At 52.2% G+C, this 18,359-nt stretch overlaps 1 protein-coding gene across 2 annotated transcripts; it reads right to left on the bottom strand.

Annotated features, from left to right (window-relative positions):
• Positions 1 to 5,907: 5,907 nt before the first annotated feature.
• On the bottom strand, positions 5,908 to 17,743 carry IFNLR1 (interferon lambda receptor 1). Of its 2 annotated transcripts, none has more exons than XM_054011862.1 (7): positions 17,665 to 17,743; positions 16,478 to 16,622; positions 13,480 to 13,658; positions 12,255 to 12,403; positions 11,269 to 11,428; positions 10,338 to 10,468; positions 5,908 to 8,738 (listed from the first exon to the last, which is right to left on the bottom strand). In XM_054011862.1, the coding sequence occupies exons 1-7, from the start codon at positions 17,720 to 17,722 to the stop codon at positions 7,809 to 7,811; spliced, it is 1,752 nt and encodes a 583-aa protein (XP_053867837.1). In that variant the 5' UTR covers positions 17,723 to 17,743; the 3' UTR covers positions 5,908 to 7,808. The 2 variants fall into 2 exon arrangements, with proteins under 2 accessions (XP_053867837.1, XP_053867838.1); XM_054011863.1 differs by having other exon boundaries at positions 11,269 to 11,425.
• Between the last annotated feature and the right edge of the window lie 616 nt (positions 17,744 to 18,359).

Genomic DNA, 18,359 nt, shown 5'->3' with positions numbered 1-18,359 from the left:
AAATGGGAGTGGTTCCCCCCGGGCTTTGTCTGTGGGTCCGGAAGCCCGGGAGGGCGCCACCCCTCACTCCCAGGCCGGGGTGGCCGCATGGCCGGAGTGAGACTGCTGTCTAGCCCTGTCCACATGGGGGGCAGAGAGGGGGACATGGGGGAACACACACCAGAGCTCCTCACCTGTGATATAGGAGCACAAGCCCCATGGACTCTCGCCCTCGGTTTTACAATTGTACCTCTTTTTACTTTCTTTGTGTGTGTGTTTTTTCTGCAGTTATATTTTTACCTTTTTACTATATTTTACTTGTATTTCCTTTTTGATTTTATTGTTTATATATATTTTAAGTTTCATTTTATTTTAATTTCCCCTTTAATGTTTTTTTTTACGTATTTTACAAATTCTTTTATTTTTCAGTTATTATTTCACTTTTTTTAAGTCTGTTAATATTTTTGTATTTTATTCATTACTATTTTAAATTTATTTTGCACTTTTTATAAATTTATTATTTTTTCTATTTTTTATTCTACTCTATGTGAATCGTATACTCTGTTGTCCAGTCATTTGGGCTCCTATCTTCTCTCACTCCAGTGAGGATCTTCAGCCTCTCACCCCATCATGGTAGTCATGCGCTGCCCCAGCCAGACCCTCCACCACCACCATTCCAGCCCATAGTGCTGAAGTGCGCACCCCCTGGCTTGAAGTGGTTTCCATCCTATGGTTTACAGATTGGTTCACTGACTCTCAGCACCCCACTATAAAAATTGTTCCAGCACCTCTGATCCAGCCTGGTCCCAGCTGTCAGCTGACTGGTGTGGGGGCCAAAGGGCTGAGCTGGGTTTTACAGTTCAGTCAACATAACCAAATAAAACATGTGTGTGTAAGCCTCTGTGAAAAAGTGGTATAGCCTAAGGGAGTTAGGCACCAACTTTTTTAGAGTATAAAGTGCTATACAAAGTTAACAGTACTCCTGTTTTACCCCACCCATAAAACTTTAGCTCTTTTATCAAAATGTAAATTAATGTGACCATTTAACATAAATTGCTTAAATCCAAGGAGTGAGTTTAGTCCATAAGGGACAAATTGTCATGGCCCCAGAGCCAGGGCTGGCTCTAAGCACCAGCAAAACAAGCTGGTGCTTGGGGCGGCACATTTTTAGGGGCGGCATTCTGGCGCGGGCCATGCCGCCCCTAAAAATGTGCCCCGGCTGCCCTAACTCACCTCCGCTGCTGCCGATCGCGCGCTGCTGCTCGCCCAGGTTTGAGAGCCTGGGAGGGAGGGGGAGACCCCGAGTGGCCGCGGCGCACGCGCAGCTTCTCCCCCTCCCTCCCAGGCTTGAGAACCTGGGGGGAGGAGGCAGGGCTGGGGATCTGGGGAAGAGGCGGAGTTGAGGCGGGGCTGGGGGGTGGGGTAAGAAAAAAACGGGGGGGGGGGGCGTGGCCAAAATTATTTTTGCTTGGGGCGGAAAAATCCTAAATGGTCCCCTTAAGGTTTGAACTCACAACCCTGGGTTTAGCAGGCCAATGCTCAAACCACCAAGCTATCCCTCCCCCTTTTGGGCACCTTCAGGTCACAATTTCAGGCTTCTCTCCACAACCACAAGGGACAGAGACTTCTTTTTAAAAGGCTGAGATTCTCACCTAATCCAGGTGCTGGGGCTTTAAGAACAAACCAAGTATCATGAGACTGGCAATAAAGTCATAAGAGTTGGCACTGCTGCACACTCTCTGCTTGGCTTGGAAGACTTCCCAGGCACATTGATTGTGTGTGCGTAGCCATGGAAAAGCCCCCACTCCCTGCAAGCTATCTGCTCCTGGATTCCAAGGTACAGTAACTTCCTAGCTAGTGAATGGATTCTTGTTTGGATATTTCTGGGGTTTGTATTATCAATTGCTCAGTATCTTACTGTTCACAACAGAGTGAAATCCTGGGGCTCAAGTGTTGGCTAGGCCTATCCTGGCCTACTACATACATCGGGATTTCACCTGAGGCAAAGCAAAACAGCCACCCTCCCTGACATCTAGCTGCTAAAACCACCAGAGCGTTGGCCCAAGCAAATGGCTGATCAACGAGATCACCCTCAAAGCATTCCCTGAGTGTGGAACAGAGCTGTGCTATGAACAGGCGGGGGCCGACCTCTCGGCCCCATTCTGCGGTGGGAACTTGGTACTCTTTAAAGCCAATTTAAAAATCCAAAATACTTGGTTTCCCCTTTCATTTTTCCTTGGAGTTCGGTTTAGGTGCAAAGCTTTTCTCCCAAGGGCAAACCATCCCAAATGAGCCTGGGACCCAACTTACAACCTCTTTAAATTAATTACAAACACTCATCGAATACAGTAGTAAAGCCCTGTGCACCATAACCTGGTTGTGATGTCCTGAAGGCCAAACATGTATTGGGAAAATACCATACCTGATGCCTACCCACTCCCTGGCCTTGATCCTCTATTATTCTCTAGTTCTCTACCTCAGATTTATTCTAGCACCCATCCCAGTAGGATATAAGCCCTGATGAATGCTCTGAGTGTGCCACCAATTCACAGAAAAGCTTGTGTATGTATCCCTCCCACCTCACCTGGGCAAGCTGTAGAAGTCCAACCAGTTAATTAAGCAAAACCCACCTATCAATTAGCACTGCTTGTGTCTAATCACACAGCCCTGTCCATCAAGGAACTCTGTGGATGAAGAATGTTAAACTGTCCTCATGTTTTTTTCTCTTCAGAACTCGTGTTATTTACAACCCCATGTTGACAGGGACTTGCTACAGCTCATGATGACCTATGTAAGGACCATGGTGTGGGTGCTTCCCTTGGTCCTCAAGAGCGTTGCTTTGAGATTATTATTCGAAGGCCTTGCTCGTCTGTCTTCATTTGTAGAGGGATGGAACTAGCCTCTTGGAATTTGTTTTTCTTCAGAGAGAGGGGGACCAAGCTGTGAAGCTCAGAAATGGGGTTGGAGTCCAACCTCCTCAAGTTTGTGGGGGTCTGTGAGCTCCAGTGAGGCAGAACTGGAACGAGTGTCATTTATAACACAGCTTTAACACGAAACTCTGCTTGGAACTTTGCACCAGGAGGAAAAGGATGAGAAATCTTGTCATCTGATTTTGCAGTTACTAGATTTTAAGGCCAGAGTGATGATTGGATCATCTAGTGTGACCTCCTGCGTTACACAGGCCAGAGCTTTCAACCCAGGGATTCCTGCCTTCAGGGCCGGCTCCAGGCACCAGCAAAAGAAGCAGGTGCCTGGGGCGGCCGATAGAAAGGGGCGGCAGTCCGTCCGTTGTTGGGGCGGCACGTCCGGGACCGCGGAGACAATTCGGCGGCGGGTCCATCAGTCCTTCATTTCCTCTTCGGCGGCCGCTCAATTGTTTTGTTTTGTTTTTTTCCTTTGCCGCCGCTTGGGGCGGTAAAAAAGCTAGAGCCAGCCCTGCCTGCCTTAGACCCAATAATTTCTAAACAAAGAGCACCCAGCTGCATTGTTCTACGCACTAGACTACACCCCTGCATTCACTGACAGCACGATCAGCAGTGCTGACATTATGTGAGACTAAATCCCAAATCACTGAAGTTTTGCCAAAGCTTGCCAGAGTACTGCTGCTGGCTGGGTGTGTACAAACAGCCTGAAGAAGAACTCTGTGTAGCTGAAAAGCTTGTCTCTTTCACCCACAGAAGTTGGTCCAATAAGAGATATTACCCCACCCACCTTGTCTCTCTAACACAGGGGCGGACAAACTTCTGGCCCAAGGGCCTCATCGGGGTACGAAACTGTATGGAGGGCAGGGTAGGGAAGGCTGTGCCTCCCCAAACAGCCTGGCCCCGGCCCCCATCCACCCCTCCCACTTCCTGCCCCCCCTCAGAACCTCTGACCCATCCAACCCCGCCTGCTCCTTGTTCCCTGACCGCCCCTCCCGGGACCCCATGCACCTGACCGCCCCTCCCGGGACCCCATGCACCTAACCACCCCCCCGGAACCCCAACCCCCCCCCTTCTCCCTGTCCCCTGACTACCCCCCCGACCCTATCCACACCCCACCCCCTGACAGGCCCCCGGGACCCCACCTCCTATCCAACCCCCCTGTTACCCATCCCCTGACTGCTCTGACCCTATCCACACACACGCTCCCCGACAGGTCCCCCCGGGACTCCCACACCTATCCAACCGCCCCTTGCTCCCTGTCCCCTCACTGCCCCCCTGGGAACTCCTGCCCCTTATCCAACTCCCGCCCCCTTACCATGCAGCTCAGAGCAGCAGGAGCTCGCAGCCCCGCCAGAGGCAGCTGCACGCGTGGTGGCATGGCTGCGGGGGAAAGGGAGACAGCAGGGGAGGGGCCACAGGCTAGCCTCCCCGGCCAGGAGCTCAAGGGCTGGGCGGGACAGTCCCGCAGGCCATAGTTTGCCCACCTCTGCTCTAACATCACAGCAGCAGCCCAAGAGCCCAAACTTTCTAAACCACTGCCTGCCGGTGGCAGGTTAGACACATAGCATTTGTCCCCATTTCGCTGGGTGTTTTCACCTTAAAGGTTGCTTTTCAGAGATGGACAGCCCCTCCGTTACTCACAGCGGGCCTGGGCTTAACACCTCTGCAAATCAGGCCGCAAACTCCCCTCAAATAAAGAAATCGGATCCCTGTCACATGCAGCAAATTCTTAGCCTACGTTCTCCTCCCAGATCTGCAAAGGGAAGCGAATCTGGTTCTGTATCTGGTTCTACAATTCCACATACAAAGGGGGTAAAGGCAATTGTGATGTGGACACATGTCCACCGAGAACTTGACTGAGACCACTGTCGAACAACAGTCAGATGGTAACAACTTTCAGTCACTACTCGAGTCTGGTCTGAACCAATGGTGTTAGTCCTGCTTTGAGCAGGGGATTGGACTAGATGACCCTCTGAGGTCTCTTCCAACCCTAATCTTCTATGATTCTATGATAATACGCCGAAGTCCAGATATGGTTCTGAACCCTGCGGCTTGCTGCTGTCTCTAGTCATTATCTGATCTGAAACATAGGGAGTGACCCATAATGGTGAAAGGCATTGTTGCCATTATCCATCACCTGATTCCTTCCCCTGCTTCTGGTGCTTGATCTCCGGAAGGCTGTGAACATTAAAGACCCACATTAATACTCCCCTGCCTTTTTCTCCCTGTATAAACTGTCTAAGGTATGTCTCCATGAGCATGGAGAGCTCTGAGCAAAGGCAGCTCACCATTTCCCCTTTAACCAGTTTGCTTTTCTTGATTTCCTTTTCTGGAATAAAACCTGCACATCAAGTTCATTTCAGCCGGAAACACCACAAGTAAAACACCATCAGCCCCTAGAGACGGGCCCAGATCCCACCTCTGTCTAGCACCCCCTTGTGGGGTAGTTTGGGGTGGTAGTGGAGCTTTGACTCTTCACTCAGAGATGGGTAAGCCGCAAGGGAACTGCAGCCTACAACAGCAAATAGTATTCCTGGAGGAGAGATGTACGATCAGTGCTTAATTTGTAATGAAAGAGGCTCAAGCAATTATGTGCCAGGCCTCAAGCAATTATTTTACATTCATAACGAATGCAGCCAGCCCAGTGGTGCCAGGGCTCTGAACTGCCACGCCTAGCAGTGCCAGACTCAGCCCTGGCACAAATGAAGCAGTGTGCACGATGAATGGCTTAGAATTTCACTTCGACCAAGTGATGATGGGAGGGGCTGGAAGGGATTCCACTCTGGCAAATAGCGTGGGCTTGCTCAGGTGAGCAGAGGTGGCCATGTGCTGTGGTGGGGAAATGCAAACACACACGTGCATCCCCCACCCCCCAGAACATTATTGCTTCAGTACACAGCAGCTTTGAGCCACTCTGCTCAACAGGGTGAATTTCAGCACCGACAGGTGTGTTTTTATATAAATCAAAATAAATAACCAAAAGAAACATCTCCCATTGCCGGCTTTGATTTTTGTTCTCTCTGTTCAAACACGAAGGGTGAGCTCTGCAGGCTGACAGGAAAGCTCCCTTTACCCACAAAAAGCTGATGTGTCCAAATGTCTATGTGGGAGGCAAATGTCCACCCTAGATTGTCCCACCCAGCAAGGGAAGCAACTGCACAATGACAGCTGGGAAATGGAAGTGTGCTGGCCTGGGTTGAAATCCACACACAATTGGAACATGCCATGTTGCCAGCGTTTTGTTGGCAGTTTTACACAGCCTTTGGTTGTGTCTTCACTGACAGAAAGGTGTGCGTCTTTTACAGTACAATAACTAAGGCTAAGATTTAGTCAGGGGTCTTTATAGTAAAAGTCATGGACAGGTCACAGGTCATGAATATTTGTTTATTGCTCATGGCATGTCCATGACTTTTACTATAAAGACCCCTGACTAAACCGTAGCAGCTCCGTGGCCCCAGGGCACCATTGCTCTGGGGGAACCTTGGGGGTCGACGGCTGCCTCTGCTTGGCAGCGGGGGCTGACTGCACCTGGCCAGCCATTGCTGAGGCTCCTGGGGCCAGCTGCTTGGATGGCCCTTGGGTCAGCCACACCTGTTGTACTTAAAGTACTGCACAGGATCTTTTCAGGGGGAATAAGGCAAAATGCCACATTTATTAGTAATACATGTATTCATTAACACCGTATCATATGCATCTAATATATTACACTTACACTCACACACACACACAAACACACTCCGTCTTGTTGTTACCAATTAGTTGCTCCCCTTAACTTCACTGGCCAGGTGAATTAGATGGGGGAGGGGGTGGAGCGGGTGGAGCCGGGCTTCTGCCGATCCGTATCGATGCTCCCATGTTGACAAGATGAGACCCGGGGTCCTCTGCAAGACACCTCACTTTTATAGCAGCTTCCCTCTTATGCAAATCTATACCAGATTCAAACTCTGTGTCTGTGTTCATTGGTCCTTTGTGCTGCTTTCTTTTGAGTGTTGTCCCAATGCTGCAAAGAGGGTGTTTCCAAAAGAAGGTGCTTGCTTCTAACCTCCGAGGCCGTCGGTATGTCTGCTTGTCTTTAATGAGCCCACTTGACAAGTTTTATTGTCCTTGGGTCTGGCTCCCAGCCCCTCTCCAACAGTTGAGGCTGTCTGGAGGTGCTGCCTTCCATGCCTTGCTCATCCACACCTCATTCATTCAACAGGGCAATTGATTAAGAGGGGGGGGAGAGCTCTTGTTCTACTCCTAGCAAAAAGAATTTTTTCTTCTATCTTATTCTATCCTTAGGGGCTATAATATTATACCAAGGGCAATGCAAAGTTTCTAAATGAGGCTTTGATACAAAGTCCCATGAAAACAGAGGTCACACGTGGGTAGACCCACCACAAGGTTATATGAAGAGGCACAGTGTAAAGTCATATGAAAATTATCAGAGATTTATCTACACACCGGCTACTGCAGAAGTCCCGGAAAGTCACTGAATCCATGACTTCCCCGACCTCCATGACAGAGGTCATGCAGCCTGAACAATAACTAACCCGAGATCCTTATCTCACTGTAAAATTCTAAGTGGAGACAAGGCACTTGTAGTGTTACCATGAGGTAGCTAGGCAAGACTAGCACCATAACCCTTCCTGGGGTCGACCTCACTTTGCTTACCTCATGGTAAAACTACAGTGCCTTGTTTTTCCAGAGGGATAGCTAACGTGCATTAGATACCCCGTGATAAGAACCCACCTCTTTCTGTGAGTGAAGACCTAGCCCTAGGCAACACAAACGGTAGCAGAAAGCACTATGCATGGGTGGTAATGCATAAGCAGCATAAATCTTGGGTCTGACAAACACTTGTCCTTGTTTTCCTCCTGGATGGAGCTCCCTAGATCCAGGCCAGCCACAGGGTCGCTATCCCAGTCAGTTCCTTGGCATATAACGCACATGCTGATATCCCTGGAATTTAAAGATTGGATCGCTCTCTTGCTGCAAGCTGCCACCTTTCCCCCGTGTCTCAGCTTCAAAAGTCTCGCCTACTAGTGAGGCCAGGGATGGTGGGTCTTCTTCCGAGCACACGGTGAGGCTGTCGCTGTTGCTTGCGATGCCCTCGTCCTCTGCGAGCTTTAAAGTCTGAAAGCAAACAAGCTGCCCCTCAAGAGGGAAGCCGTCGGAGTCCTGGCTGACTTCTAGTGCAACACACACTATTGGGTCAGGATAAGGATGCCACTGATGGTTGGTGTTATGCGGATGTCTCATTTGCAGGCGTTGCTCATAATCAGGAGGCTTCCCATTCAGCCCCTCTGTCAACACAGTCATCTGAAGGAAGGTGTCTTCTTGGCAGACAAGCTGCCCATGTCCATTAGTAGCTGGATATCGGGCTTCAATGAGAGAGAAGTCTCCCAAGGAGGAACTCTCCGAAAGGAAGGATTTCTCACTGTCTTGGAACCCAGAGGTGTCCTCCTTGGCCGAGCCCCTTCTCCAAACAGGCTGAGAGAACCCTAACCCTGCTAGGTCAGACACAGATCCTCCATCAAGGTGGGAGCCGCCCAGTTCAGAACCCGATTGGGTCCCTTGGTGACTCGTGCTGGCTACTTGGCAGTTGGGAGCTCTCTTCAGGAACCGAGGCATTTCAGTGTAGGGTCTGAAACTGCTGCTGTCATCCTCCTCCTCTTCCTCCCAGAGTGAGGGGAGAGAAGCATTTAGTGATACGTTGTTCCTCACTGAAGGACCACTCCTTCTCCCTCCCAATTCTGGCTTCTCCATGCAGGCTAGGAGGTCTTCCTCAAAGAACTCCTTTTTGCTGGGCTCCTTCTCAAGGATCATCCCAGGAGCCCTGAAATGGGAGAAGTCCTAGCAGGAAGGGAAATGAGATTGGCAGGTTAAAGGGGGTTTTCATTTTGACAGATACTTTTTAAAGCAATTGTAGTGGGCATGGGAAGTGCCAGAGAGCCTGGAGAATGGCTCTTATTGTGGGACTGTACAGCACAATGGGGTCCAGTCCCAACTGACTTCAGTTGGGGTGACCAGACATCCTGTTTTTAAAGGGACAGTCCCGTATTTAAGCTCTCCTGCAGGTGTCCCGACTTCTTCTTAAAAACAGACAAATTGTCCCATATTTTCTGTCTCCCCCGCATCAATACGGTGGTCTTGCTGCTGGCCAGATCCCTGCTCGCCAGCCACCCGCCCACCAGTGATGAAGGGGTGGGTGTCCAGTGGCGGACGATGGGGGTGGGTGTGCAAGGCTGCTGGGAGGGCAAAGATACAGCACGTGGGGCTGGCCGCTCCCCCTGATGGTTCATCAGCGCAGCCCCTACTGTGTGCCAGTTCTCGGCCAGCAGGGCCCCGCCACCCTGTCCTGTTTCTGGCTGGTGCTGGCTGCGCGCTGCGGTGGCTGGTGCATGCTGGCAGGCGCCAGGCGATGGCCAGTTACGTGTCGCCTCTGCTGCCCACCCATTGGCCCTTTATATGCTCCCCACTCACTGTCCTCTCCCTGCTTTGCCCCTTCCCCCCCTTCATATCTCCGCCAACGGGTCGCATCCTGCTCCCAGTGCTGTGTGGAGAACCCCTGGTCGGAGAGCTCAGCTCACCAACATCGCTGGCATGGGAAGCCTCTCCGCCCCTCAGCTAAGCTCTGAAGTGGCGGGACTGGGGGGGGGGGGGGCGGGAGAAGTAATTTCCAGCCTGTTCACGACCGAACCTGCAGGCTCCACAGCAGCCCTCAGGGCAGAGGCGTAGCACCTTCTTCAGCACCCCACCCCCGGGTCTTGCCCCCAGGAAGCGTAGGGCTGCTCCATCCCCTAGGAATCCTCCCCTGCCGAGCCACCTCTCTGGCCGGGTTCACTGAAGCCCCTGCAGGCAGGTTCCCTGGGCCCTGGTGCACAATGCAGCCTTAGGGCTTAACCTCTTCCTGCCTGCGCTGTAGCCCGAGGTGGTTGGCTTATGTGGGTGACCAGCAGCAGCCTGGAGGTGTTAGCTGCCTTTTGACACTGTGCAGGCAGAAAGGAACAAGCTGCTTCCAGCCACACTGGGGGTGGGGGGAGGAGAGGAGATGAGCTCTGCAAAGACATGGGCCAGGTCATCCCTCCCCCCCCACCTCCCCTGCGGCTGGAAGCCGCTCCTGTCCCTTCCATACCTCTAATCATTTTTGTTGCCCTTTTCTGAACCATTTCCAATTCCAATATATCTTTTTTGAGATGAAGCGACCACATCTGCACACAGTATTCAAGATCTGGCCATACCAGGGATTTATATAGAGGCAAGATGATATTTTCTGTCCTATTACCTATCCCTTTCCTAAGCCTTGTGTGCTACCGCTCTACAAATACACTGAAGTATGTGTTATCTGATCTCAATTCTGGACCCAATCCTGAGAAGTGCAGGGGAAATCGGGAAGAGTTGCAGGAACACAGCAGCTTCCAGGATTGGCCCAATAATGCAGTCTTTCCATACCAAAGCTTGAGGCCTCTTCACTCTCTTGGCAGCTTGTTTACACAGACATAGGATGGACGGAGCAGCAGCGCAAAGGAAAAGCAGGACAAGCAATGGGACTGCAATGGTGACTAGGAACTTCCAGTCCACGGCTGCAAGAGAGAAAGCCAAGAAATAGTTCTGTTGGTGTGGACATGTTCTACAAGTACTACTAGCTTCTTACAGCTAGGGTGACCAGACGTCCTGTTTTTATAGGAGCAAAGAGTCCTGTGGCGCCTTATAGACTAACAGACAGTTTGCTGCTTTTTCAGATCCAGACTAACATGGCTACCCCTTTGATACTTGTTTTTATAGGGACAGTCCCGTTTTTTGGGACTTTTTCTTACCGAGGCGCCTATTACCTCCCACCCCCTTTCCCGTTTTTTCACAGTTGCTATCTGGTCACCCTACTTACAGAGGACTTCTCATCTGTTGATCTCAAACCTGAGTGTCATTCTCCTCATTTGACAACAGCCTAGACAAGGAAGTGATTTGGCCAGCAACAGAACTCAGGTCCGCCCACATCCAGACCAGCATCCTGTCCAAAGCTGGTGAAAACCTAATTGGTTTTTTTACCGAAAACGTTGCTGAAAATGGGGGGGGGGGAAGAACCCCTTTAATCTAAGTTCTCCATGGACAATTTACATTTTCAGGGGAAATTTAAATACCAAAAATTCTGGGCTGAAAAACCAAGTTATTTTGGCCAAAATATTTTGGTTTATGGCCAAAGTCTTTCAGTTTTTCGGACATTTTGGTTTTTGACAAAAATTTTCACAGAAAGGAGACACTTTTTTGCAAAACCAGCCTCTTTCCTGGACCCAATTCTCTGTCAAAAACCTATTTGGATGGAAAAATTTCCTCCCAGCCCTGCCCCTTCCCACCGATCCCTTGCTCCCTCCCAGCAGGGCTGTACCTTTGGACTTGAACAGCACGCACACCGGCTTGGAGAACTCGCTGTGTTTTAGTTTGATTACTTGGAAAGAAGCCCTGGCACTCAGACAGTAATTGCCGCTGATCTCCCGAGTGTTGATTGTTATCTGGTCCCACTTCATGTTGTCGCAGTACTGAATCTGCTGAGACACAAGGAAAACGGAGGGTTGGAGACAGTTGGGGTTCTCTGTTCAGACCTGGATCCTTTAGACTCTGGAGGGACCTTTGAGATATGTCTCTCCTCTTCCGTGTGTGTAGATGTTAGCCAGGCAAGAACCACGTATTACTCCACAGACCCCTGGTCTGGCACTGGTATTTCTCATTTGACTATTTCAGTCTTCTAGGCCTTGGCTGCACTGGGGGCAGGGCCGGCGCAACCCATTAGGCAACCTAGGTGGTTGCCTAGGGCGCTGCGATTTGGGGGTGGCGACCACGGTGGTATTTCCGCAGCAGGACCTTCCGCCGCCTCTGTGGGGGGGCGGCATTTCGGGGCGGGACCTTTCGCCGCCTAGGGCGGCAGAAAAGCTGGCAGCGCTCCTGACTGGGGGGCTAATTTGCACTGAGTGTTTTGCACACTAACTGGTGCATGTGAGACGGCATGCTCTCTGACTGTGTACACAACATCAGCTGTTCTCTGATTCAGTACCTATCAGCGCGTCTCACGCTTTGGACTTTGTGTGGAGGACGTAGGCAGCGTTCTGGACAGGTATCCCATGAGGCTTTGCTTCTTAGCAGGACTCTATGTATCCTGGGACTTTTGTCTCTGTGCATTGTGGGATATATAGTGGAAAGAACTGGAATCTTGGATATGGGGGGGTCAAACAACTATTCCCATGATTCCCAGTTCCCAAAAACCCAGATCCAACCCGCTCCCCTCCCCAGAACTTTAGAGATATTTGGATCAAGATCCAAGCTTTGCATCTCCAGTACGTATCTATGCCTAATCCAATGAAGCACTGGTCTTCTGACCTTGTCTTCAGTTCCGGCTTCCCAGAAGTCCAGGTCATACTTCAGATCGATAAAGGTGCTCTCCACACAGGAAGCCAGGGGGAAAGCGGCACCCACATTGATTGTACTTTCCGACACGCTCACTTCTAGTGCCGGGGGAGCCAGTTCCACTGTAATTGAGTGCCCAGATGTTAGAGCAGCACTCGCATAGATCCCAGTATGCAGCCAAAAGCCAGCCACCCAAACAGGCCACGTACAAAGTAACCCGGGACACTAAGTTTTTGTGAAGCTCAGGCTCTTTCTTAGATGGATATCAAGAGTTCAAAGCCAGTACTCAGGCCCGCCGACAGCATGTCTGGGTCCCAGGGCAGAACAGTCAATGGGCCCCCATTTGGGTGTGGGAGGGGATGCAGGGTCGGACTCTGGGAGGGAGTTTGGACGCGGGAGGGGGTGCGGGCTTTTGGAGGGAATTTGGTGCGGGATCTAGGCTGGGGCAAGGGGTTGGGGTACAGGAGCGGGTCAGGGGTCAGCGCTTACCTTGGGCAGCTCCCAAAAGCGACTGGCACACCCCTCTGGCAGTGGCTCCTAAGCGAGGGGCCTAGGGGGTCTCTGCGTGCCGCTGTCCACAGGCACTGCCCCGCAGCTCCCATTGGTCACAGTTCCCAGCCAATGGGAGCTGTGGAGTCAGCACTCAGGGTGGGAGCAGCGTGTGGAGACCCCCCTCCCCAGTGGCCGCAGGGACGTGCCAGCTGCTTCCGGAGCAGTGCAGAGTGAGCGCAGGCAGGAAGCCTGCTTTAGCCCTGCTGCGCTGCCGGCGGCGGCCCCCAGGCCCTTTTAAATCGCCCCGGCCCCTGGAGAGTTGCCCCCTTTACCCCCATCAGTGGGCCTGCCAGTGCTTTAAGCATCTGACTTGGCGGTAGCGGAAGCCACGATCTCAATGAACATGTTGGATAACAAAGGACAAAGAGCCCGGGATCAGAAACTCCACAACTGGCAGTGTCCTTCCCCCAGGGGAGGTTGTTGAGACTCAGCTCTCTGCATAGGGCCTACAGCTGTAGTGTGGGTCTGTTCTATTCAGGTTCTTATGCCGTGCCCATCACCATGGTATCTGAGCACCTTACGAAATCTTACAAGCGTGGAGGAGAGGAGAGAGAAACTCCAAACTCTTCTAGTGCTGTGGGAGCATCACACAAACATTCTCTCTGGAAAGGCCATTCAGCCATAGTATAGACTAACAATAACGTACCATCAAAATAATATTCCATGAATCCCGACTCCACCCAGGGGGACTGGCGCCCTGCCGACAGGGCTTTGACACGGGCGCTGACTTTGTTGTATAGGTCTTTCACACAAGTCAGATTGCAGGTGGTTTGGGAAATGTTTCTGCAGTGTTGGACCTTTTTCCACCGCTTTACTTGAGTCCATCTGAAAGAAGAAACAAAACCAACACAGTGTTGAACATCTAGTGCTTCTTCGGGCTAGCAGGGGTGGCGTTTTGCAGAACTGGCACCAAACGTGGCTGCGGGCTTACGGCAGAGCTCTCCCCACATTTGCCTCTTTCCAGGGATTGGCCCTGGTAAAGGGACAGAGCCCAAATTCTAATTATTTAAATGGCCCCAAAGATTTACATTCTGCTTTACAGCAACAGAATGAAAGGAAGGATTGCCCAGTGGTTAGGGTGCAAACCTGGAACTCGGGCAACCATGGATCAAATCCCCTTTTCTGACTCAGACTTCCCGGGTGACCTTGGGATAATCACACATGGCATGTCTCTACAGGACTAAGCAGTGCTTCACCATCTACACTGCTATTTACTCCTTTGCTGGGGGGTGTGCTTGGTCTGTACTCCACACACCACGATATGCGTAGACACAGCCTTAGTGTCCGTGCCTCAGTTTCCTTGTAATAGCACTGCCCTGCCTTGCAGGGATGTCAGGATGAGCAGCACATTAAACATGGTCAGGCACTCATAGATTACAGCGATGGGGGCCATGTAGAAGGAATGAGACTCAGTCTCTTCCCTTAAAAGCTTTACAACGCCAGGCCAAGATTTTCAAATGTGACTTGGAATTTTAGGCACCTGTGCGGGTTTTTTGGGTGCCCTACTTGAGCTGCCTTAAAAGGTCCTGATTTCCAGGGGGATGGTCCTCTGCAACTCCTGAGGATCAGGCCCCTTGAAAGTGTCTCACACTGGGGCCCACAAGTCACTTTTGAAACTCTTAGCTTAAGCTGATTGGGCCGCTCCAGACCCGTGGAGGCCAGTGGAAAGGCTCCCATTGACATCCCTGTGGGATAGATCAGGATCTGCAAGTCCTCCCATTGTGGGCTGCACAAGCAGGCCCTGGAGAAGGAGAGGCCAACACAGGCAGGAGGAGAGGCAGCCCAGGGCAGGGAAGGCTGGTGGAGGATCAAAGGAAGGGGAGGTTTGAAGCAGTGGGTTTTAAGGAGAGATAAGGAAGAGAGAGATTGTGCTTGGTAGATGAGAACAAGGGGCCAGATTCTCCACTCCGCTGCACCAGCTTCCTGGTGGTGAAACGCCATGTCTCCAGTTATACGGTCATCAATGGACAGACTCCTACTGACTTGGCTCAGGCCCCAAAGGAACCAGGCCCATGTGGACGGACACCACCTGGAGAGGGAGGCAAAGCCGGAAGCAGGGGCCAGCTGAAGGGAGCAGCAAGGAGAGAGACCCTCTAGGGAGAGGTGAAAGAGGAAGGCAGAGGTTGGGGCAGGTGAGATTAAGGAACTTGAAACTGCAGTGGTAAGAGACAGGAAGCCAGATAGGGACCACAGGGATGTGCTCAGAATGGCAGGGGAGAAAGGGAATTGTAGCAGCCAGGCTGCGTGGGGTGCAGTAGGAGGGTCCCCAGAACAGCACAGAGAGCAAACACAGCCCTGCTGGCCTGGGCAGCGCCAGAGAGTCCTTTTAACCAGGCTCTAAGCTGTCTGCACCCCAGCTCCCCTCAGTGCTCTACACAGGGTTGCCAACTTTCTAATCACACAAAACAGAACACCCTAGCCCCAACCCCTGCCCCACCTGTTCCCTGAGGCCCCACCCCTGCCCCTTCTCTTAGACCCCACCCTCGCTCACTCCATCCCCCCTCCCTCTCTCTCCCCCACCCTCACTCACTTGCTCATTTTCACCAGGCTGGGGCAGGGGGTTGGGGTGTGGGAGGGGGTATGGGCTCTGGGCTGGGGGTGCGGGCTCTGGGCTGGGGCCAGGAATGAGGGGTTTGGGGTGTAGGAGGCGGCTCCGGGCTGGGGCTGAGGGGTTTGGAGTTTGGGAGGGGGCTCTGGGCTGGGGCAGGGGGTTGGGGTGAGGGAGGGGGTACAGGCTCTGGGCTGGGAGTGCAGGCTCTGGGCTGGGAGTGCAGGCTCTGGGGTGGGGCCAGAAATGAGTAGTTCAGAGTGTGGGAGGGGGCTCGGGGCTGCGGAAGGGGTTAGGGTGTGTGTGGGGGATGTGAGGACTCTGGCTGGGGGTGTGGGCTCTGGGCTGGGGCCAGGGATGAGGGGTTTGGGGTGCATGAGGGGGCTCTGGGCTGGGGCAGGGAGTTGGGACGCAGGAGGGAGTGGGAGATGCAGGCTCCAGGAGGGCATTTGGGTGCAGGAGGGGGCTCAGGGCTGGGGCAGAGGGTTGGGGTGAGGGAGCTGGGAGAGGGTTCAGGGTGTTGGCTCCAGGTGGCGCTTACCTCAGGTGGCTTCTGGGAAGCTGCCAGCATGTTCCTCGGCTCCTAGGTGGAGGCGCAGCCAGGTGGCTCTGTGCGCTGCCTCGCCCTCAGGCATCACCTCCGCAGCTCCCATTGGCTGCGGTTCCCAGTCAATGGGAGCTGCAGAGCCCGCACTCATGGCACAGGCAACACGCAGAGCCCCCCCTGGCAGCGCCTCCACCTAGGGTCTGCAGGGACATGTCTCTGCTTCTGGAGAGCTGCACGGAGTCAGGTAGGGAGCCTACCAGCCCCGCACCAACGGGACTTTTAATGGCTTGGTCAGCGGTGCTGACCGGAGCCGCCAGGTTCCCTTTTCGACCGGGTGTTCCAGTTGAAAACCAGACATCCGGCAATCCTAGCTCTACAAGGAATGGCCCTGGAGCTCATCAGTTTGTTTGTGGGCCTGGTCCATCCAGCAAAAAAAGCTATGAACAGACCCCACTAATAGAACCGCCACCCACAGTTCTCCCCGCACCCCACCCATCATGGGAACAAGCCCCAGGCGCTCCTAGTCACTTTCCCTTGCGGGATACCCACTTTCGGTATCTCACAGTATACAGCACATCTGGTGGGGCCCCCTCGCCGGGGAGCCATGTCAAAGCCATGCCGAAATCCTTCGACAGCAGCGTCACATTGCGAGGGGGGGACAGTCGCACGGTGGGCTGCCCCAGCGCTACAGAGCCTGGAAAGGAAGGAAATAAGAAGGAAAAGCTATTTGAATGCTCCAGGCTTGATTCTGGGGCTGGGACAGGTTTGGGCGCTCATGGGAGAACAGCACGTGTGAGGACCTACTGCTCTCTGACGCCTTTCTGCACCGCTCCCGATGGGCGTGATTCACTCCGGCCCTGGGGGGGTGTTTGGAGCATGTTGTGATTTGCCCATTTTCCTGCCTCTCAGGCTTTATCCTTCAAGCGCAAGAACCAGCTCGGTGCGTCTGAGTCCAGCCTCAGGGAGGTCGTAGGCTGCCCACGCGTTTCTCAACCCCCAAAAGCAGCTTGGGGTTCAGATCCAGCTCTGGGGAAAGGACTGGATCAGTTCTTAGTTTACATACTCTGGTTGATGGTGCTGCCTTCAGTTCCTACGGCAATTCCTCAGACAACTGTTTCAACTCCGATTTTTTTAAACAGATTGCTCCAAAAATTCCAGATTTCCGAGTGCGAAGCAGGCCACAGCCCTGCCAGTCCTGCACACCAGGCACCTGGGGTTTTCAGGACAGAACCAATTTCTAGCTATCCCTGCTCCTTCAGCAAGATGCTTTTCAGGGTAGGTCCACATCTGAGGTGGGGGTGTGATGCCCAGCTCATGTAAACGTACCTGCACTAGCTCTACGTGAGCTAGCGCCTAACAATAGCAGCATGTCCACAGCAGCACTGGCAGTGGCTCAGACTAGCCATCCCGAGAACAATCCCACCTGACCCCCCCGGGCCTGTGCCCCCACGGACACACTGCTAGTTTTAGGCACTACTCGAGCACAGCTAGTGTCGGTATATCTCCATGAACTGGGAATCCCCCCTCCCATTTCAAATGTGGGCGCACCTGAGAGGAAAACTTTTCATTTGACATTTATCCATCCCAGAGCCTTACATTTCACTCCTGTTTACATGGCCGAGGCCCCGTCCACAGAGACTTTGATTGCTTTGGCAAAGACAAAGCAGAAAGCATTTGCTATGCTTGGACTATGCCCTTAACATGAGCAAAGCAGCACAAAGATTTCCATACCGTACCTAGAATCTGCTGTAAGGAAGACAGAGCTACCAGGATTCCGATTCTCCCGGCAGACATGCTGAAGCCGAGACTTGTAATGTGTTTCTTTTCTTATGACCACTTTCGTTATCCAGTTTCCTGTAATAAGTTGCGTTGCCAGTCAGCCACCCACAGGAGAACACAGGAACCACTCCCTGAGATAAAGGCAGCCTCGCACATCAGCTGCAATCCACTATTTGAATATAGGACACTTGTTTGAATATAGGACACTTGTGTGTAAGGGCACGGAGCTCCCGGTTTAATGACTGCTGTAATAAAAGAAAACAACTCTCAATCTTTAATGATAAATATGCTCTAGCCTTCCCTTCCAAAGTGCTTTACAAATACTTCTGCTTCCAACTAACCATCTCATGTCGGGAAGTATTCTTAGATCCATCCATAGATTTCAGGGGCAAAAGAGATCATTATGATTACCTAGCCTGTGTGTCTAGTAGCAGGCCAAAGCATTTCATCCAGTCATTCCTGTGTTGAGCCTATATCTTTGGGTTCAGCATATTTTTAGAAGACATTATTATGCTCATTTTACAGATGGGGAAACTGAGTCACGGAGATGTGGAAAGTGACCCGCCAAAGTCACACCGAATCAGTGGCACAGCTGGGACTAGACTCCAGGTCTACACCCAGTCACACCCCTGGGTGCTTTCTCACAGAGACC

This window comes from Malaclemys terrapin, chromosome 22 (genome assembly GCF_027887155.1).
Source record: "Malaclemys terrapin pileata isolate rMalTer1 chromosome 22, rMalTer1.hap1, whole genome shotgun sequence".
NCBI classification, from domain to species: Eukaryota; Metazoa; Chordata; order Testudines; family Emydidae; genus Malaclemys; species Malaclemys terrapin.
The sequence above is the reverse complement of the archived record's forward strand: the minus strand, read 5'-3'. Positions and strand labels throughout refer to the sequence as shown.